Below are 20,558 nucleotides of genomic sequence, written 5' to 3' on the forward strand. Positions count from 1 at the left end.
AGAAATTGAGTAGATCTATACAAGAATGTTGAATCTGTGAATAATATTTTGCACTAAGTGATCAATTAGGTCAAGCTAAGCTAAACCTCTGCAGCTAAGTTGAAAAAACGGGTACCAGAAAAAACTTACCTACTATTTATAAAAACTTCCTAGATTCAACAATTACAAGCCTTTGTTTTGCATGTACCTTGTACTGGTACATGCTACGCCCATTACACAATGTTATAAATCTGACCAGATACCCCCACTTTTTTGTTTCAACACTGGCCCACACTTTCTTCAATATGAAAGTACATGTACATGTATGTACAACAATTCTACACAACTTGGTAGCAACATCGATTGATATCTCCCTGAGCACTGGGCATGATATGCCTTGATCCCATGCAGACCGCACTGAATGGAGGCCTTATAGGAGGCTAGTGATGCTTCTATTAAATAGCTGTCTTGGTATCTTTCAATTTAAAATTATAATTATCAGCGTACTAGGTACACAAATATTGAGGAATGCATAATTATAAGTATGTGTTCAATACATGTACATGTATATAACTGGTAAAAATGTTTGCCAAGTTTATAAGTCGTTGAACAAAATAATGTTCGATGTGTTCATGTCTCAATGACGTAGTTGGGATGAACCACCAGGAATGGATCTTCGTCTGACTCCTCCCCCATCACCAATGGCAAAAGAATGTGGTCCTACACACAAAAAACGCAATTCTAATTAAGCACAAAAGTATCGTTTTAATCAGCATGCAATACGCACATACCAATACACTACTAGTGCACAAAATCTCAAACAAACTGCGAAAAGAATCATGTACAAATGCTACGAGGACCATGCATGTACTTTTTGTAAAACTTTCCACCTAGCTTTACATTAGAGACAAATTGGCCCATGGAGACGAGGCTAACTGCACGTGCACTCATGATTGACTCACATGTTGCACAAGTCTCTCAATGACCTTCTCCACGAGGAGCTTCTTCTCCGTCAGCTCCTCCACATTATCTATATCATCAGCCACCTCCTTCAGATACCAGTTCACTAGGTCACCTTCACGAACTCCGCTAGAATCTGGAGGGGGGAGGAGTGTACATGATGTGTAGCATCAATACCACTATCACACCAAAGCATGTATTTCAAACTGTCACAATCAGTGGGTACAAATCAAAGCCAAGTCGTAGTATGTATAGCTACAAACAAAACATAATGTAGCTGAAGTGATCAGTGTACATACAGCAATCAACACTACAGCCTTTTAATGGCCACTCATGAAGAAAGGCTAACCCAGATATAAAGGCCACGCCAAATAAACAGCCTGTGTACTAAACAAACCCTCAGTCAACAATGGCCCACACTTAATTGTTCCCCAAAGGTGTCCGCTATAGAGGGGTTTACTACTGACAGCTGCACCTTTGTCTGCCTCCTCGCTCTGACGCATGTGCAGGATGAGCAGGTTAGAGATGATACGATATTCCTCATACGTAACTCGTATCTTCTTGGTTTTCACCGGCGGTTGGGTGGATGGATCTGATTGGTCTATTGGAGTGTGGCCGTTCACTCCATTCTCGCCATTGACACCATTCTCACCATTGGTCATGCAGTCCTCATCATTGCCTACAGTAATGCACATGTGTGTAAAGTTATGAAAATGCTAGAAATTTATAAATAGTTATGCATGGACACTCAAGTAAGTTTGTTAGCGAAACTCCCCATTTATTACTAGCCTTTGGTCTAAAAGTAATCGTTGATTTTTAAGCACATCAATCAACCAGAATTTATTTTATTTATCAGCCGGGAATATTGCTTGATGATAAAGGGCACAGTATAATGACACCACCCACCATTGATGATCTGTTCATCCTCATCAAAGTTGATGTCCGGAGTCTCCACACGAATAATAGACTTATTGAGCAAACGAAAGCCTTCCTTCACATGCTTAGGTTGTACCTGAGGCATGTATAGTCATGTAATGAACCTGATGACCATCATAATATAATATCCAACAAATCATAAGTTGTATTCTGTACACACACCTACAAAATCCACTCTACACCCACCCCTCACTCTTTACACTCCACACACCTCATCAGAGCAGTGGATCCTGGCCATGGCCTCCGCGAGTCGTATCAAACTCTCCAGCTGTCTCACGGTGATTCTCCATGACGACCGAGCCACGCCCGAGCAGTCTCTCTGCCGTAACTTCTTGTACTGCTCCACCATGTACTCACCAGAGGTGGGGCTGATACGAGGCTTGAACTGACGGGCAAACAATACGTAGCGTTGGATCTCCTCCTGAAGGGGGCGGGGTCACAGTGGTACAATGACGTATTGATTTGCAACTGATCAATTACCTATACTAGCTAATATAGTACACCATCTAAAAACCACGTATCTCCGCGGTTTTTTACGATAATTGTAACGAAGAACTTCAAATTTACCATAACTTATTCAAGCAAAAAGGCTGGTATATTATTCAGGCCGTAACTACAACCCTCCCCCCGTCCACACCACTCACGAGGGAATAGACACGCTCCACTGCCTCTGTCTTGTGACTGTGGAGGTCCACAATACGCCTAGCGATGGCATAGTCAGTCACCTGTGGAGGAGGGGGAGCATCAATCAACACACTAGGTCAAGGTGTCACAAATACAAATAACAGCATATTTTTGCTACACTATAATAATCATGAGCAGTGGAATGGCAAAAAAGGAACAGGAATAGAAAAACTGCACATAGGAACCCCACATGGCTAAAAAAACGGAATAAAGGCAGCTATTCTACAGCGCTTAATTTACATTTAAAGCGTGTCTTCATGCAGATATTAGAGCACTCACCCACTAAACCACCACTAACAGTGCACCTGTCATACACATTGACATACCAGTAAATTTCAGTGTAGACAACAAAACCATAATTAAATTAGATAGCCAGAAAAAAGTTTTAGTTCATACTTGGGTTAATTATGATTTTGCTTTTCATTGCACAGTTGCAGCTAGGGTACATTTGAGGTCAATTGGTACACACACCTCGTTACATTCGTCCACTATGATAAAGAAGAGGTCAAAGCGTGACATGATGGGGGCAGTGAGCTGGATGTTCATCTTGAGGGATTTTGACCGGTCATAGCGACCACCAATCGGATTAGCCGCAGCTAGGATGGATGTACGAGCATTGAGGGTTGCCTTGACACCAGCCTTGGTGATTGAAATGGTCTGTTGCTCCATGGCTTCATGAATGGCTACTTGGTCTTTGAGGTCCATCTTGTCAAACTCGTCAATACAACAAACTCCCTGCAGGGGGAGGGCATTTTAATTAGTATGCACTGACTGTACATTAGCTACATATGAACATGATTATCTGCTACTGGTAACAAATTCAAGGTAATCCTCGTCATTTCAAAGCAGAACACATACAGTATTAACTATACCTATATACATACATGTGTAAACAGCCTAGATACGACTTTATGGATGTGTACAAGCAAGTATAATAATGATGAGAGTTAGCTCACATTGTCAGCGAGCATGAGAGCGCCAGCCTCTATAACAAACTCGTGACTCTCCTCGTCCTTGACCACGGCAGCTGTGAGTCCAGCTGCTGTCGAGGCCTTGCCACTAGTGTACACTGCACGAGGACTGAACTCCTCCACTCTCCTGTACAGTGAGTAGTGCAAGGGATAGTAACGGTGTGTACGTGATGACACAAACTGAAGTCTACTTCTAGCTGGTTGGAGCTTATCAGCTCTGCAGCATACAGATAGAAGCGCTTTTTAACAAGGAATCCAATGGTATATGAAATTTTGAATTTGAGTTAAGTATAACAAAGTTATGACAACATTATGAAGGTCAACCTCAACACAAATAACATAATACACTCACTTGAGGAACTGGCTCTTGCCACAGGACGGGTCCCCCACGATGCACACGTTGATGTCCCCACGGAGATGAGTCCCCTCCATGGTCGTCTTGGGCACACCACCGAACAGCATCAGTAGAATACCTCGCTTCACCTCATCATTGCCTGAAGGGGAGAACGTACAATGAAGATCAGTAATGGCGGCTGACTGGGGATGAAGATACGTAGGTGAAATAGGGGCCCATCGTATCAAATTCAATTTAGATCTGATGAAAAAAACTCAACTATCCTAACAAAGTGTTGCAAAAATGCCAAGTCGGTTCAAATGGCTCATTCGCAGTATACTCTATAACACTAATTGTGGGCACTTGAACTTTGTACTCACCATGAATGGTGGGGAAGAGTGAGTTGATGAGGTTCTGGTAAAGATTTTTATCCTGACTCATCTCATAGATACGTGACCACTCGGCATCGGTCATCTGCTTACGAATACTCTCCGCTGTTTGATCCTCCCCTGTCAGATCACGCCCACTAAACTGGAGGACAAATCGAATGCAGTAATTGTAGGTACATGCATGTAGATGCAACCAAAACAAACGTTAAACCCTCTAAAAGTATCTTCTAAATGTATACAGCAAATCAGATTATATATGTACTCTATACTCATCACCCCATTGTCTAACGTAACGTGTACAGGAGGCGTGGTCCTGCTTCGTCTATAGACACTCTAAACTAGACAAGAAAACGGCTAGGATTAAGAGAACTGTGGGGGTTGGGTTATACATGTACAAACAATTAGGCTGGAGGAATAAATGGAGGTACATAATTATACTCACCCCGGGCTGTGTCTGTTGTACAGCACATGCTAGAAACACCAGTCGATACGTGAGGTCTCTTACACCGAGAGCCTTGAGTCCTCTCACTCCGTCCCTATCGTACCCCTCCCCATCACGCATACGAGTCGATGTCTCCGCCCTCACTCCCTCTGTACGCAGCTGTGAGACGTCAGGGACGACAACGAGCGTCCCGATGAAGTCACACTTGTCTCCAGCCTGCACCATCTCTACAGCTTCAGCTCGCAGAATAATCTCAAGACTGTGTGTACGAAGTAGGTTATAATTATGAATGAGTAACACCAGGAGCGGCACTCCTGTTAACAAGTTGAATGTGCAGTAAATGGTGGAGTCTAATGAACTTACACATGCTCACTCTACTTCAACATGTGCTACACTATGTTCTAAGACCGCAGACATCTCATCACACATGTGTTTACACGACAGCCGCCTACTACATGTATACATTGTGTATACACTGCATGTAGATGCATACACTAACTAAAGGCATAAAACGGTAGCTCAACTGATGCTCACATTAATAATTTAACATCAGCAATACAATATAATGAGCATACAGACCCCTCCCCCTCCTCACCTTCGGGGGATGGAGCCTCGTGGCAGCTCCTGCTGTGTCTCCTGGATACGCACTTTCTGGAAGTCAACAAACCGCGAGGCTTTGACATCAAGCATGAACCGTCTTCTGTTCTGACAGTTAGGATTCTTACACACCTGGGGAAATGAACACAGGTGTATGAGAGGGTGTGGCCTCTGGGGATGGTGTATGAGAGGGTGTGGCTTCTGGGGATGGTGTATGAGAGGGTGTGGCCTCTGGGGATGGTTATGAGAGGGTGTGGCTTTTTTAGTGTAATTAACAGCTCAAGATAGCATACTTGCTGTACGACTATACGTATAGGACACTTGAAACTGCCATGGCTACAATTAAAATCTTCTGCGTCGACAGGGGACATTTAATTGAGTTCTGCTCACACACACGCACCCACACACATAATCGACTTTACTAAGACATTATATTAATGATGTGAAGCACTCACTGTTGGTTGTGTGAACTTGAACTGCTGCTCAACATCAGAGATGACCTTCTGACACTCGAGACAGAGAAACGTCCCATTGGTCAGCTCGGGATGGACAGGGTGCGTCCGTACCACTTGCCCACTGATGCGTAGCAGAGTACCCACCTTGGACGTTGAGAGTTCACGAACCCTGTGGGTGAATAAGTTGACACATTATCACTCAAAAAATACTTCGGCCAAATACTGCAGAGTTGTCTTGCGTTGCTATGACTTCATCACTTTGCTGCCATGTGGTGTCTTGTGATACAACGGTTTCTATCGTAATATTTTCAGGGATGTCTTGCATTTCTCTGGCTTCATCATCTGGGGGGGCCGGGGAGGGGCTGCTCTTGTACCTCAAATGTAGCTTGCTGTGTAATGAACGTGGCTTCTGCTGCTAATGCTTGAAACATCATCACCTGTTTGTTGAGCTCACAAACTAGGGACTGGGCCGTGTAGAGGTCAAATTGTCCATCTTCAGAGCTTGGTTGGTCATCAGTGGGTACCGGTACTTCATCTTGTTCATTGAGATTGTCACTTTTAGTGAGGTTATTGAGATCTGATTGATAGTGGAGTCTCGCAAGCAGTGGCTCTGCTCTCTCTGTAGTTGTATAATGGGTCCATGCAACTGATGCAGCTTCAGATACAGAGTGTGCTAGGTACTTGTCCATTTTCACTTGTAATAAGATGGTAAAGATCCTCATAACACAATCACAAACGATCTTTCCCAAAATAGGCAGCAGGCAGGTAAAGATCATCAGTAGAACTAACTGCTTCTCAATCAAAAGTAAATTATTACATACACATAAAACACAGATTGCTACTGCCCACACACACAAATAATAACTAAAATATAACAACAGATCCATAACTGCACACATAAACAAAACCATCACTGTCCACAGCTACTCCAGCAACTCTATAAAGATTAGTGATATGAGCATTACCAAATGATGTGACAAACTGACCGTCTTTAGTGAACACTGACACACGCTTGTTACCATCCTCAAAAACATAAACAAAACCAGTGACACACACACCACAAAGGGAAGACAGTTCTCCTTGTCCATTTCCTTTCTTTCCAATCGAGCGAATAAACCGACCATCCATAGTGAGCACTTGAACACGATGATTATAACAGTCAGTGACATACATCATTTGTTCATTGTCCACTGCAACATCCTCTGGTCCGTAAAAATGCTCATTACCAGTTCCGTATGAACCAATCTGCTTGACTGGCTCCAGCTCTGTCGTCAACACTTGGACTCTGTGATTTATCTGATCGCACACAAACACTTGATCACCAGCGACTGCTATCCCTCGAGGGGAGTTGAGTTCCTTTGGACCACTTCCAATCGTCCCAAACCTCTTCAGCAGATCTCCTCTTTTGTTGAACTTGTACACACAGTGTTTGCTCCAGTCAGAGACATAGATGTTGTCCTCCTTGTCTACTGCCACGCCAGAGATACCGCCAAACCCGTGCTTTGATTTGCTGATGCTTCGAATTTGTTTTCCTTTCTTGTCAAACACCAAAACATCACCCTCAAAGTCAGTTACAATCAGTTCTTCTGACGAATTGAATGCCATATACTCAGGGATGTTGATTCCTCTCATCACCCTCACAGGTTTGTCCAGCTTGGTGGGGGGTATTTTGACGAACACAGAGAAGGGGCTTCCTGGGATGGGCTGGTCGTCTTCTGAGATCAGGAGGTGGTGTCGACCACGTACCCTAGGGGTGTACTCAACACTGTACACTCCACCCCTCACAGGCACTGCTTGCAATTGCTGAGATGATTCTTCAACTAGCGATTTTAGAGCCACTTGTATTGTAGGATGCTTTAATTGTGTATTACATTCCACAAGAATCGAAAAATTGTTAGGTTTATCGATTTCAGCAGTTCTAGCTCCATCTCCTTCCACAGTGCACTTTGCTGGATCCACTTTACCATCATACACTCTCACATTGTTCTCACACAACTTCTTGAGATCCTCACAAACAAACACTTCGACTCCAAAATCATCTTTCTCCACTGGATCAGGATTGGCTGCTTCCTTCCCTCGCTTCAACACCTCGGCATCGATTCGACTCACCACCTGCTCTTGCATCGTAATCAGTTCTTCATCACTTGCATTCTCCAGTGTACGCTCTACAAAGTCAATCAAACTCTGAGCAGTGCCCAGGGACAGGTCCAGACCCTTCTCTTGAACTGTCAGCTTCTCCATCTTTGAATCAGCCAAAGCAGAAGATTCTCGTAAAACACGGACCTTGCATCGATCGAGAATATCGTGTAGCTCCTGGAACTTGGCATTCACTTGTCTCTCTGTCAGTTCTTTCTGGGCCTGAATCTTCTGTTTAGTTCCTTTCACTTGATTCACAGCGGTGCTCAGATCAGGCAGTAGGTTCTTGAGTGGGGAGAGGTGCTCAGTCAGCTTTTTGCGAGTTGCTGGGGCGGCTTTCTTTACAAATTCGTAATTGTGTCCAGCGTGTTCAATAACGATACAGTCTCGACAGATGAGCTTGTTGCAATCGAAGCAAAAAATCTTTTTTAGTTCCTCGTGATCCTCGCATTTTGGGGGTGGAGGGCTTTCGAATGTTAGTTCTTTCACTCTGCCCTGTTTGAGGTTGTCCAGAGTGGAGATGGCATGTCCGGCAAATACTCTCAATCGTTTATGACACTTCACACAATCTTCACAGATGAAATTAACACATTGTTGGCAGAATGCAGTGGCCTTTCCCCCAGAGCACATTTCACAGGTGGTCTCCAACTTGCCGTGGGCTTTCTCCATCCTCGAGTGGAGTGCTTTCATCCGGTTGATGAAGAACGCAGTGGGCAGTCTGTCTGGGTTGTTGTCTGGCAATAGAGTGGGCTCACGACAGTCGGGGCAGGGGAACGGCTGGTTGGGTCGGTAGCGACTGGAGAGTGTGAGGATGCATTGCTTGCAGTAGTAGTGACAACAAGGGAGCAGCTTTGGCTCCTGGTAGCGGTCATGACAGATGCCACAGGTCACCTCTTGTTCGAGATCAGCAACAACTGGATCAGGTCCTTCGGCCATCGTTAGTTCAGATCTGGGGAATGCATTTGTACAACATTTTAATAAATTATACTAATAGCAATTTCACTAGAAATTGAGTACTAGAATATTGAGTTTGCACTAAGTGATCATTTATAGGTCAAGCTAAGCTAGACCTATGCAGTTAGTTCAAAAAACTTACCTACTATTTATCAGAAGTTCCTAGATCCTTCAATTTAATTCAGAAGCACATCAGTGTCACATTTAAATTGTTGTTTTGCATGTACCTTGTACTGGTACATGCTACGCCCATTAACACAATGTATAAATCTGACCAGATACGCCCATTTTTGTTTCAACGCCCACACACACTTTTCTACTATTCACCTGAGCTGTGATACAATGCAATGTAGCCAACTGAATGAAGTGAGTGAACCACTCACTGTCCTTGAAGCGTTGATTATAGGATCTATGTGCATAGTATATCTTTATATGAATATGAAAAAGTGTTCAAGATGCTCACAACTCGTAAACAGTGCCATCACAATTTCTGCCACTTGTAGCTGGTACTAGTAATATAGCAGAGACTGTATGATACACACTACTACTCCTCTCTCTCTCTCTCTCTCTCTCTCTGTGCAGCTCAGTGCCTCTCTGGTGGCAACAATTACCATCCACAACGTAATCGCAGTGCAACGGTGACAGCTTGCGAGTCTACAACGTTAGACAGCCATAATTGCTTTCAGAAAATCAAATAATTATTCAGATTGGACCAATGGTACGCAAGTTATTGTCGTTCAAAGAATTGTATCCTTAGTGATTTTCCAAAGTGATTATACTTGCCGTAGGCTTTCTCCATTCTCGAGTGGAGTGCTTTCATCCGGTTGATGACGAATGCGGTGGGCAGTCTGTCTAGGTTGTTGCCTGGCAATAGAGTGGGCTCACGACAGTCGGGGCAGGGCAATGGCTGGTTGGGTCGGTAGCGACTGGAGAGTGTGAGGATGCATTGCTTGCAGTAGTAGTGACAACAAGGGAGCAGCTTTGGCTCTTGGTAGCGGTCATGACAGATGCCACAGGTCACTTCTTGCTCGAGATCAGCAACAACTGGATCAGGTCCTTCGGCCATCGTTAGAAATTGTTTCTCAGATCTGAAGAATGCAATTGTGTAGAATGTTGAATATGGCATAAACTTTGTATAATTAGCTATATACATGCTATATACATGTACTATACCTCTGCAGCTACTGTATAAAGTCTTACCTACAATCAGAAAATGGGTTAAGGCATATGGTAAAAGTAAGCAATGAACTGAAGTAGCAGTAGGCTGCTCTAAGTTGTAAAATTAATGTTATTCATAGCGTTTCACCCAGCTATAGTGTTTTAATGAGATTCATTGCATTTTCTAGTACAAATTAATGTTTGCGATTTTACTCAGAAATTAATACTCGCGAAAATATGTAACTGAGATACACCCACACTTCTTCACAGTCATACCATATCTATGGTCATACAATATTTGCAGTTAGGCTATAATAATAGCTAGTCCAGTCATCATTCAGTTAAAATTTTCAGTTCTCAAATGATAATCACTTGTCAACACTAGGGACTTGCTGCTCAGACGACGGTCGCTATGACAGCACTCATCAGACTCGTTAGACCAGGAGTCCTCCCCGCTTAACGAGGCTCTCTCCAGAGGGGCATCTTGATACCAGCAATTGGCAGCTTCCTTACAATCTCCTTTCTCACAAGTAGACACTTTGACACCATTAAACAAGTTTGTCGGTGCTAGTACAGCTGACATTGATGATGTCTCTTTAGTGCACAAATAGTTTCTGTTTTGAGGGTCATGAATTGTTTTGATTTCTTTAGTAGGTAACTGAGCCGAGATAGTAATGATCGTGGGGGAGTGGTTACTGCTTGTGAGGGGGTGGTTTAAGGTGTGGGTGTGGTCTTGGCTAGCAGAGAGGTGGAGCTGAGGTATAGTCCTTTAGTGAGGAGCAGGTTAGTTACTCTGTTCTTGCCAACACGATCATAGTAGATATCGACGACACCAACTTGTAGCCCGGATGGTTTCCTGGTAACCTTGGCAAACACCTGTAGTCACATTTAAGCAAGCATGAACAAAATGCACACACTATAAAACACATACTATATACACAATTTACAAAGTCTACAGTTTTAGTTCTACTTATAGGCACTTATTATCAGACGGTGGGGGGACTAAGTGCAACCACAAAAAGTTCCTTCTAAACTGCAGCTACTTCACAGAAGCCTTTCGCTACACTATATTCACCATTTTGTGTCGTAGGTGTTTCCATAGTAGCTGTTTGTCCAGTGGGAACCATTCCTCTCCGTGATTGAATGTTGAGTAGAGGCCGTCAATAGCCGTGGGGAGGGCCAGGGGAGGGACCACGCCCACTCTCAGTCCGTGGGGGAGCTTGTAGAGGTTACGTAGTGACACACTGTGCATCGTTGAGCCACAATCTATCAGCTCCAGTGTAGCCTGAGGCTGTATACACACAGGTGGGGAGATAACAAGCAAATGATCAAAATGATTGGTAATCACGTTTGTCTATAATGTAGCTTCCCCCGGCGTATTATATCATTCGTAATTTTAGAAGCAAGTATTTTATCCTAGAAATTCACTCTATTCAGAGCTACACAGTTTATAGACTATGGAAGATGATGTTGAAGGATAATTGCTACAAAACTTGGCTCTATTGAGCAACAGGCACACCACTCACCTGTCCAATATAGTGTGGTCGATTGACCTCTGTCACTCTAGCTCTCCTGTAGAAGCCATCCTCTTCTCTCTCTTGAGTGCCTCCAACACTCACAAGCACAGCACAGCACAATACAGTCCAACCATCAACTGCAGAATGTTCCGTATAAAAAGCCATCCATGAATGCACATACTCAAAGCAACATGTAACTCTTCTGTCTCTCACAACATGTACCTTATATACAGAGAAACCTCTGACACATTTAAGCACACTAGTTGACAATGAACTGTCGTCCCCAAACTTATTTTTCTACACCAACTAAATACAATGCACTAAATTTAATGGACAATAAATTATCTACAAAGGGACAATATTAATGTCTTGAATAATAAAATGATAGGGCCAAGGTAGTTTGACTGACCTCGCCTCTGCTCATAGTGTTGGGGTCACTGGTGGTCATGGCAACTGATAGCTCCTCCAGGTCATGCTCTGGGTACTCAGCCAGCTGTATCCAGCCACGGTCAGGACTGTTCACCTGCAGTACTTGCAATGACATCGTTGACAATTGGTCTCCTTGTGTCGGACAATAATAGCGTATCCATTGTAGGGTCTTTGGGTGAAGGTTCGTCTATAGTGGTGTCCATTGGATGTGCTCTACTAGTGACCTCTGTGAACCTTGTCTCGGCAGCACAAGCACACGGCAATTTTCCAACCATACATTCGGCCAAATACTGCAGAGAGTTGTCTTGCGTTGCTATGACTTCATCACTTTGCTGCCGTGTGGTGTCTTGTGATACAATAGTTTCTATCGTAATATTTTCAGGGGGGGCTTGCATTTCTCTGGCTTCATCCTCTGGGGGGAGGGGCTGCTCTTGTACCTCAAATGTAGCTTGCTGTGCAATGAACGTGGCTTCTGCTGCTAATGCTTGAGACATCATCACCTGTTTGTTGAGCTCACAAACTAGGGACACTGGGCCGTGTAGAGGTCAAATGGTTCATCTTCAGAGCTTGGTTGGTCATCAGTGGGTACCTCATCTTGCATTGAGATTGTCACTTTTAGTGAGGTTATTGAGATCTGATTGATAGTGGAGTCTCGCAAGCAGTGGCTCTGCTCTCTCTGTAGTTGTATAATGGGTCAATGCAACTGATGCAGCTTCAGATACAGAGTGTGCTAGGTACTTGTCCATTTTCACTTGTAATAAGATGGTAAAGATCCTCATAACACAATCACAAACAATCTTTCCCAAAATAGGCAGCAGGCAGGTAAAGATCATCAGTAGAATTAACTGCTTCTCAATCAAAAGTAAATTATTACATACACATAAAACACAGATTGCTACTGCCCACACACACAAATAATAACTAAAATATAACAACAGATCCGTGACTGCGCACATACACAAAACCATCATTGTCCACAGCTACTCCATAAAGATTAGTGATATGACCATTACCAAATGATGTGACAAACTGACCGTCTTTAGTAAACACTGACACACGATTGTTACCATTGTCCATAACATAAACAAAACCAGTGACACACACACCATTAGGGCAATACAGATCTCCTTGTCCACTTTCTTCCTTTCCAATCGAGCGAATAAACCGACCATCCATAGTGAGCACTTGAACACGATGATTATAACAGTCAGTGACATACACTATTTGTTCATTGTCCACTGCTACATCCTCTGGTAGGTTAAAATGCTCATTACCAGTTCCGTATGAACCAATCTGCTTGACTGGCTCCAGCTCTGTCGTCAACACTTGGACTCTGTGATTATTCTTATCGCACACAAACACTTGATCACCAGCGACTGCTATCCCTCGAGGGTAGTTGAGTTCCTTTGGACCACTTCCCTTCGTCCCAAACCTCTTTAGCAGATCTCCTCTTTTGTTGAGCTTGTACACACAGTTTTTGCCGCTATCACAGACATAGATGTTGTCCTCCTTGTCTACTGCCACACCAGAGATACAGCCAAACCCATGCTTTGATCTGCTGATGCTTCGAATCTGTTTTCCTTTCTTGTCAAACACCAAAACATAACCGCTATAGTCAGTTACAATCAGTTCTTCGGATGAGTTGAATACCATATACTGAGGGTTGTTGATTTCCCTTATCACCCTCACTGGTTTGTCTAGCTTGGTAGGGGGTATTTTGATGAACACAGAGAAGGGGCTTCCTGGGATGGGCTGGTCGTCCACTGAGATCAGGAGGTGGTGTCGACCACGTACCCTAGGGGTGTACTCAACGCTGTACACTCCACCCCTCACAGGCACTGCTTGCAATTGTTGAGATGATTCATCAACTAGCGATTTTAGAGTCACTTTAGTGTTTGAAGAAAATTGTTGTGGCTGGTGTGTATTGATTGAAAAGCAAGTAGGTTTATCGATTTCAGCATTTTTAGCTCCATCTCCTTCCACAGTGCACTTTGTTGGATCCACTTTACCGTCATACACAATAACATTGTTCTCACACAACTTCTTGAGATCCTCACAAACAAACACTTCGACTCCAAAATCATCTTTCTCCACTGGATCAGGATTGGCTGCTTCCTTCCCTCGCTTCACCACCTCGGCATCGATTCGACTCACCACCTGCTCTTGCATCGTAATCAGTTCTTCATCACTTGCATTCTCCAGTGTACGCTCTACAAAGTCAATCAAACTCTGAGCAGTGCCCAGGGACAGGTCCACACCCTTCTCTTGAATCGTCAGCTTCTCCATTTTTGAATCAGCCAAAGCAGAAGATTCTCGTAAAACACGAACCTTGCATCGATCGAGAATATCGTGTAGCTCCTGGAACTTGGCATTCACTTGTCTCTCTGTCAGTTCTTTCTGGGCCTGGATCTTTTGTTTAGTTCCTTTCACTTGATTCACAGCGGTGCTCAGATCAGGCAGTAAGTTCTTGAGTGGGGAGAGGTGCTCCGTCAGCTTTTTGCGAGTTGCGGGGGCAGCTTTCTTTACAAATTCGTAATTGTGTCCAGCATGTTCAATAACGATACAGTCTCGACAGATGAGCTTGTTGCAATCGAAACAGAAAATCTTTTTTGGCTCTTCGTGATCTTCACATTTTGGGGGTGGTGGGCTTTCGAATGTTAGTTCTTTCACTCCGCCCTGTTTGAGCTCGTCCAGAGTGGAGATAGCATGTCCGGAAAATACTTTCATTTTATGAGACTTCACACAATCGTCACAGATAAAACTGACACACTGTCGGCAGAATGCAGTGGCCTTTCCCCCAGAGCACATTTCACAGGTGGTCTCTAACTTGCCGTGGGCTTTCTCCATCCTCGAGTGGAGTGCTTTCATCCGGTTGATGAAGAACGCAGTAGTCAGTCTGTCAGGGTTGTTGTCTGGCAATAGAGTGGGCTCACGACAGTCGGGGCAGGGGAATGGCTGGTTGGGTCGGTAGCGACTGGAGAGTGTGAGGATGCATTGCTTGCAGTAGTAGTGACAACAAGGGAGCAGCTTTGGCTCCTGGTAGCGGTCATGACAGATGCCACAGGTCACTTCTTGCTCGAGATCAGCAACAACTGGATCAGGTCCTTCGGCCATCGTTAGTTCAGATCTGGGGAATATATTTGTACAACATTTATAAAAGCATGAAACTATTCTAATATAAAAATTAATTAAATAGCAACTTCGCTAGAAATTGAGTAATACAAGAATGTTGAATCTGTGAATAATAGTTTGCTAAGTGATCAATTAGGTCAAGCTAAGCTAGACCTCTGCAGCTAGTTGAAAAAACGGGTATCCGAAAAAACTTACCTACTATTTATAAGAACTTCCTAGATCCTTTAATTTCAGCAATTACACAAGATCTTTGTTTTGCATGTACCTTGTACTGGTACATACATTACACAATGTTATAAATCTGACCAGATACGCCCACTTTTTTAGAAATCTGACCAGATACGCCCACTTTTTTATAAATCTGACCAGATATGCCCACTTTTTTGTTTCAACACTGGCCCACACTTTCTTTCAATATGAAAGTACATGTACATGTATGTACAACAATTCTACACAACTTGGTAGCAACATTGATATCTCCCTGAGCACTCAGCATGAGATGCCTTGATCCCAGGCCACACTGAAGATGGAGGCCTTGTAGGAGGCTAGGGATGCTTCTATTAAAAGCTGTCTTGGTATCTTTCAATTTAAAATTATAATTATCAGCGTACTAGGTACACAAATATTGAGGAATGCATAATTATAAGTATGTGTTCAATACATGTACATGTATATAACTGGTAAAAATGTTTGCCAAGTTTATAAGTCGTTGAACAAAATAATGTTCGATGTGTTCATGTCTCAACGACGTAGTTGGGATGAACCACCAGGAATGGATCTTTGTCTGACTCCTCCCCCATCACCAACGGCAACAGAATGTGGTCCTACACACAAAGAACGCAATTCTAATTAAGTGTAAAACGTATCGATATAAATGATACTAGATATATACAGTACTCTCAAACTGCAAATCTCAACATGATAATAAAGGAAAACAAATCTGAAAAACCACGCATGCAGCACTGTTCATGTATAAGGGCTAAGAGGACCATGCATGACTTTCGAGACAAATTGGCATGCACATGCACTCATGATCGACTCACATGTTGCACAAGTCTCTCGATGACCTTCTCCACGAGGAGCTTCTTCTCCGTCAGCTCCTCCACATTCTCTATATCATCAGCCACCTCCTTCAGGTACCAGTTCACTAGGTCACCTTCACGAACTCCGCTAGAATCTGGAGAGGGGAGGAGTGTACGTGATGTAGCATCAATACCCCTATCACACCAAAGCATGTATTTCAAACTGTCACAATCAGTGGGTACAAATCAAAGCCAAGTCGTAATGTATATAGTTACTAACAAACATAATGTAGCTGAAGTGATCAGTGTACATACAGCAATCAACACTACAGCCTTTTAATGGCCACTCATGAAGAAAGGCTAACCCAGATATAAAGGCCACGCCAAATAAACAGCCTGTGTACTAAACAAACCCTCAGTCAACAAGGGCCCACACTTAATTGTTCCCCAAAGGTGTCCGCTATAGAGGGGTTTACTACTGACAGCTGCACCTTTGTCTGCCTCCTCGCTCTGACGCATGTGCAGGATGAGCAGGTTGGAGATGATACGATATTCCTCATACGTAACTCGTATCTTCTTGGTTTTCACCGGCGGTTGGGTGGATGGATCTGATTGGTCTATTGGAGTGTGGCCGTTCACTCCATTCTCGCCATTGACACCATTCTCACCATTGGTCATGCAGTCCTCATCATTGCCTACAGTAATGCACATGTGTGTAAAGTTATGAAAATGCTAGAAATTGAGAAAAGTTATGCATGGACGCTCAAGTAAGTTTGTTAGCGAAACACCCCATTTATTACTAGCCTTTGGTCTAAAAGTAATTGTTAAGCACATTTAATATCAGCCAGAATTTATTTTCTCAAGGGAATAATTATAACTTGATGTTAAAGGGCACAGTATAATGAGACCACCCACCATTGATGATCTGTTCATCCTCGTCAAAGTTGATGTCAGGAGTCTCCACACGAATGGACAGGGTGCGTCCGTACCACTTGCCCATTGATGCGTAGCAGAGTACCCACCTTGGACGTTGAGAGTTCACGAACCCTGTGGGTGAATAAGTTGACACATTATCACTCAAAAAATATATCGGCCAAATACTGCAGAGAGTTGTCTTGCGTTGCTATGACTTCATCACTTTGCTGCCATGTGGTGTCTTGTGATACAACGGTTTCTATCGTAATATTTTCAGGGATGTCTTGTATTTCTCTGGCTTCATCATCTGGGGGGCCGGGGAGGGGCTGCTCTTGTACCTCAAATGTAGCTTGCTGTGTAATGAACGTGGCTTCTGCTGCTAATGCTTGAAACATCATCACCTGTTTGTTGAGCTCACAAACTAGGGACTGGGCCGTGTAGAGGTCAAATTGTCCATCTTCAGAGCTTGGTTGGTCATCAGTGGGTACCGGTACTTCATCTTGTTCATTGAGATTGTCACTTTTAGTGAGATCTGATTGATAGTGGAGTCTCGCAAGCAGTGGCTCTGTTCTCTCTGTAGTTATGTAATGGGTCCATGCAACTGATGCAGCTTCAGATACAGAGTGTGCTAGGTACTTGTCCATTTTCACTTGTAATAAGATGGTAAAGATCCTCATAACACAATCACAAAAGATCTTTCCCAAAATAGGCAGCAGGCAGGTAAAGATCGTCAGTTGCTTCTCAATCAAAAGTAAATTATTACATACACATAAAACACAGATTGCTACTGCCCACACACACAAATAATAACTAAAATATAACAACAGATTCTTGACTGCGCACATAAACAAAACCATTACTGTCCACAGCTACTCCATAAGGATTAGTGATATGACCATTACCAAATGATATGACAAACTGACCGTCTTTAGTGAACGCTGACACACGCTTGTTAGTATACTCAGCAACATAAACAAAACCAGTGACACACACACCATGAGGGCCATACAGATCTCCTTGTCCATTTCCTTTCTTTCCAATCGAGCGAATAAACCGACCATCCATAGTGAGCACTTGAACACGATGATTATAACAGTCAGTGACATACACCATTTGTTCATTGTCCACTGTGACATCCTCTGGGCAGTTAAAATGCTCATTACCAGTTCCCTCTGAACCAATCTGCTTGACTGGCTCCAACTCTGTCGTCAACACTTGGACTCTGTGATTTTGATCGTCACACACAAACACTTGATCACCAGCGACTGCTATCCCTCGAGGCCAGATGAGTTCCTTTGGACCATTTCCCTTCGTCCCAAACCTCTTCAGCAGATCTCCTCTTTTGTTGAACTTGTACACACAGTGTTTGTTGCTGTCACAGACATAGATGTTGTCCTCCTTGTCTACTGCCACACCACAGATATTGCCAAACCCATGCTTTGATTTGCTGATGCTTCGAATTTGTTTTCCTTTCTTGTCAAACACCAAAACATCACCGCTACCGTCAGTTACAATCAGTTCTTCTGATGAGTTGAATACCATATATCGAGGGTTGTTGATTCCTCTCATCACCCTCACTGGTTTGTCTAGCTTGGTGGGGGGTATTTTGATGAACACAGAGAAGGGGCTTCCTGGAATAGGCTGATCATCCACTGAGATCAGGAGGTGGTGTCGACCACGTAACCTAGGGGTGTACTCAACACTGTACACTTCACCCTTCACAGGCACTGCTTGCAATTGTTGAGATGATTCATCAACTAGCGATTTTAGAGTCACTTTAGTTTTTGAAGAACATTTTCGTGGCTGGTGTGTATTGATTGAAAAGCAAGCAGGATTATCGATTTCAGCATTTTTAGCTCCATCTCCTTCCACAGTGCACTTTGTTGGATCCACTTTACCATCATACACAAAAACGTTCTTCACGCACAACAAATTCTTGAGATCTTCACAAACAAAAATTTCAACTCCAAAATCATCTTTCTCCACTGGATCAGGATTAGCTGCTTCCTTCCCTCGCTTCACCACCTCGGCATCGATTCGACTCACCACCTGCTCTTGCATAGTAATCAGTTCTTCATCACTTGCATTCTCCAGCGTACGGTCTACAAAGTCAATCAAACTCTGAGCAGTGCCCAGGGACAGGTCCAGACCCTTCTCTTGAACCGTCAACTTCTCCATCCTTGAATCAGCCAAAGCAGAAGATTCTCGTAAAACACGGACTTTGCATCGATCGAGAATATCGTGTAGCTCCTGGAACTTGGCATTCACTTGTCTCTCTGTCAGTTCTTTTTGGGCCTGGATCTTCTGTTTAGTTCCTTTCACTTGATTCACAGCGGTGCTCAGATCAGGCAGTAGGTTCTTGAGTGGGGAGAGGTGCTCCGTCAGCTTTTTGCGAGTTGCGGGAGCGGCTTTCTTTACAAATTCGTAATTGTGTCCAGCGTGTTCAATAACGATACAGTCTCGACAGATGAGCTTGTTGCAATCGAAACAGAAAATCTTTTTTGGCTCTTCGTGATCTTCACATTTTGGGGGTGGTGGGTTTTCGAATGTTAGTTCTTTGACTCCGCCCTGTTTGAGCTCGTCCAGAGTGGAGACGATATGTGTAGCAAACCCGGCTTTCATACGTTGATGAGATTCTACACATTTTTCACAGATAAAATTGACACACTGTCGGCAGAATGCAGTGGCCTTTCCCCCAGAGCACACTTCACAGGTGGTCTCCAACTTGCCGTGGGCTTTCTCCATCCTCGAGTGGAGTGCTTTCATCCGGTTGATGAAGAACGCAGTGGGCAGTCTGTCTGGGTTGTTGTCTGGCAATAGAGTGGGCTCACGACAGTCGGGGCAGGGGAACGGTTGGTTGGGTCGGTAGCGACTGGAGAGTGTGAGGATGCATTGCTTGCAGTAGTAGTGACAACAAGGGAGCAGCTTTGGCTCCTGGTAGCGGTCATGACAGATGCCACAGGTCACTTCTTGCTCGAGATCAGCAACAACTGGATCAGGTCCTTCAGCCATCGTTAGTTCAGATCTGGGGAATGCATTCGTACAACATTTATAAAAGCATGAAACTATTCTAATATAAAAATTAAATAGCAACTTCCCTAGAAATTGAGCATACAAGAATGTTGAATCTGTGAATAATAGTTTGCACTAAGTGATCAATTAGGTCAAGCTAAGCTAGACCTCTGCAGCTAGTTGAAAAAACGGGTACCCGAAAAAACTTACCTACTATTTGTGACAGGCTCTGGGAAAACCAGACTATTGGAGCAGACTAAAATATGTGTGATTAATGTACCAAATAATAGAGCAGAGCATTGCCTACACAATGATATGCTTAGTGTTCACATACCTAGTTTCATACTAGACTGGCGGCGACAGCCGCCCGAGCGTGTAGCGGTACACGAGGGGCTGTCGCCGCCAGTCTAGTATTAGTGTTCACATACCTAGTTTCATACCCGAGTCATGCGCGTTGGAAACTCGAAGCCGTAAAATGTATTATTGCTTAATAAGTGCTGACATCAGCGTTTTACATTCAAATTGCACAGGAAGCC

The 20,558-nt window shown here is 43.6% G+C and overlaps 4 protein-coding genes across 5 annotated transcripts; all 4 read right to left on the reverse strand.

Moving 5' to 3' along the window:
• Positions 1-567: 567 nt before the first annotated feature.
• Positions 568-6,419, reverse strand: LOC135343575 (DNA replication licensing factor MCM6-like). Its single transcript, XM_064540550.1, has 13 exons — positions 5,748-6,419; positions 5,291-5,424; positions 4,696-4,954; positions 4,245-4,395; positions 3,883-4,024; positions 3,516-3,657; positions 3,031-3,294; positions 2,520-2,600; positions 2,087-2,296; positions 1,837-1,951; positions 1,415-1,618; positions 942-1,075; positions 568-699 (listed from the first exon to the last, which is right to left on the reverse strand). Exons 2-13 carry the CDS (start codon positions 5,383-5,385, stop codon positions 610-612), a joined length of 1,887 nt encoding a protein of 628 aa, XP_064396620.1. The 5' UTR covers positions 5,386-5,424; positions 5,748-6,419; the 3' UTR covers positions 568-609.
• Positions 6,420-6,541: 122 nt separating this feature from the next.
• LOC135343548 (E3 ubiquitin-protein ligase TRIM71-like) lies at positions 6,542-9,068 on the reverse strand. Of its 2 annotated transcripts, none has more exons than XM_064540512.1 (2): positions 8,980-9,068; positions 6,542-8,832 (listed from the first exon to the last, which is right to left on the reverse strand). In XM_064540512.1, the coding sequence occupies exon 2, from the start codon at positions 8,817-8,819 to the stop codon at positions 6,612-6,614; it is 2,208 nt and encodes a 735-aa protein (XP_064396582.1). In that variant the 5' UTR covers positions 8,820-8,832; positions 8,980-9,068; the 3' UTR covers positions 6,542-6,611. The 2 variants fall into 2 exon arrangements, with proteins under 2 accessions (XP_064396582.1, XP_064396583.1); XM_064540513.1 differs by having other exon boundaries at positions 8,984-9,059.
• Positions 9,069-10,213: 1,145 nt separating this feature from the next.
• On the reverse strand, positions 10,214-15,058 carry LOC135343611 (E3 ubiquitin-protein ligase TRIM71-like). Its single transcript, XM_064540578.1, has 4 exons — positions 11,922-15,058; positions 11,522-11,649; positions 11,071-11,286; positions 10,214-10,871 (listed from the first exon to the last, which is right to left on the reverse strand). The coding sequence occupies exon 1, from the start codon at positions 15,053-15,055 to the stop codon at positions 12,863-12,865; it is 2,193 nt and encodes a 730-aa protein (XP_064396648.1). The 5' UTR covers positions 15,056-15,058; the 3' UTR covers positions 10,214-10,871; positions 11,071-11,286; positions 11,522-11,649; positions 11,922-12,862.
• Positions 15,059-17,755: 2,697 nt separating this feature from the next.
• LOC135343782 (E3 ubiquitin-protein ligase TRIM71-like) lies at positions 17,756-20,502 on the reverse strand. Its single transcript, XM_064540789.1, has 2 exons — positions 20,451-20,502; positions 17,756-20,356 (listed from the first exon to the last, which is right to left on the reverse strand). The coding sequence occupies exon 2, from the start codon at positions 20,020-20,022 to the stop codon at positions 17,821-17,823; it is 2,202 nt and encodes a 733-aa protein (XP_064396859.1). The 5' UTR covers positions 20,023-20,356; positions 20,451-20,502; the 3' UTR covers positions 17,756-17,820.
• Positions 20,503-20,558: the final 56 nt, after the last annotated feature.

Source organism: Halichondria panicea, chromosome 11 (genome assembly GCF_963675165.1).
Source record: "Halichondria panicea chromosome 11, odHalPani1.1, whole genome shotgun sequence".
Classification (NCBI taxonomy): domain Eukaryota; kingdom Metazoa; phylum Porifera; class Demospongiae; order Suberitida; family Halichondriidae; genus Halichondria; species Halichondria panicea.

Bases quoted from the DNA above. Each gene is read 5' to 3' on its own strand.
- LOC135343575 (XM_064540550.1), bottom strand. From the start codon at position 5,385: ATGCTTGATGTCAAAGCCTCGCGGTTTGTTGACTTCCAGAAAGTGCGT. The intron at 3,658-3,882 runs GTGAGTGTATTA...CTCACTGTACAG, and splicing joins GGCAAGAGCCAGTTCCTCAA to GAGAGTGGAGGAGTTCAGTC. The intron at 3,295-3,515 runs GTGAGCTAACTC...CTCCCCCTGCAG, and splicing joins CTCTCATGCTCGCTGACAAT to GGAGTTTGTTGTATTGACGA.
- LOC135343548 (XM_064540512.1), bottom strand. From the start codon at position 8,819: ATGGCCGAAGGACCTGATCCAGTTGTTGCTGATCTCGAACAAGAGGTG.
- LOC135343611 (XM_064540578.1), bottom strand. From the start codon at position 15,055: ATGGCCGAAGGACCTGATCCAGTTGTTGCTGATCTCGAGCAAGAAGTG.
- LOC135343782 (XM_064540789.1), bottom strand. From the start codon at position 20,022: ATGGCTGAAGGACCTGATCCAGTTGTTGCTGATCTCGAGCAAGAAGTG.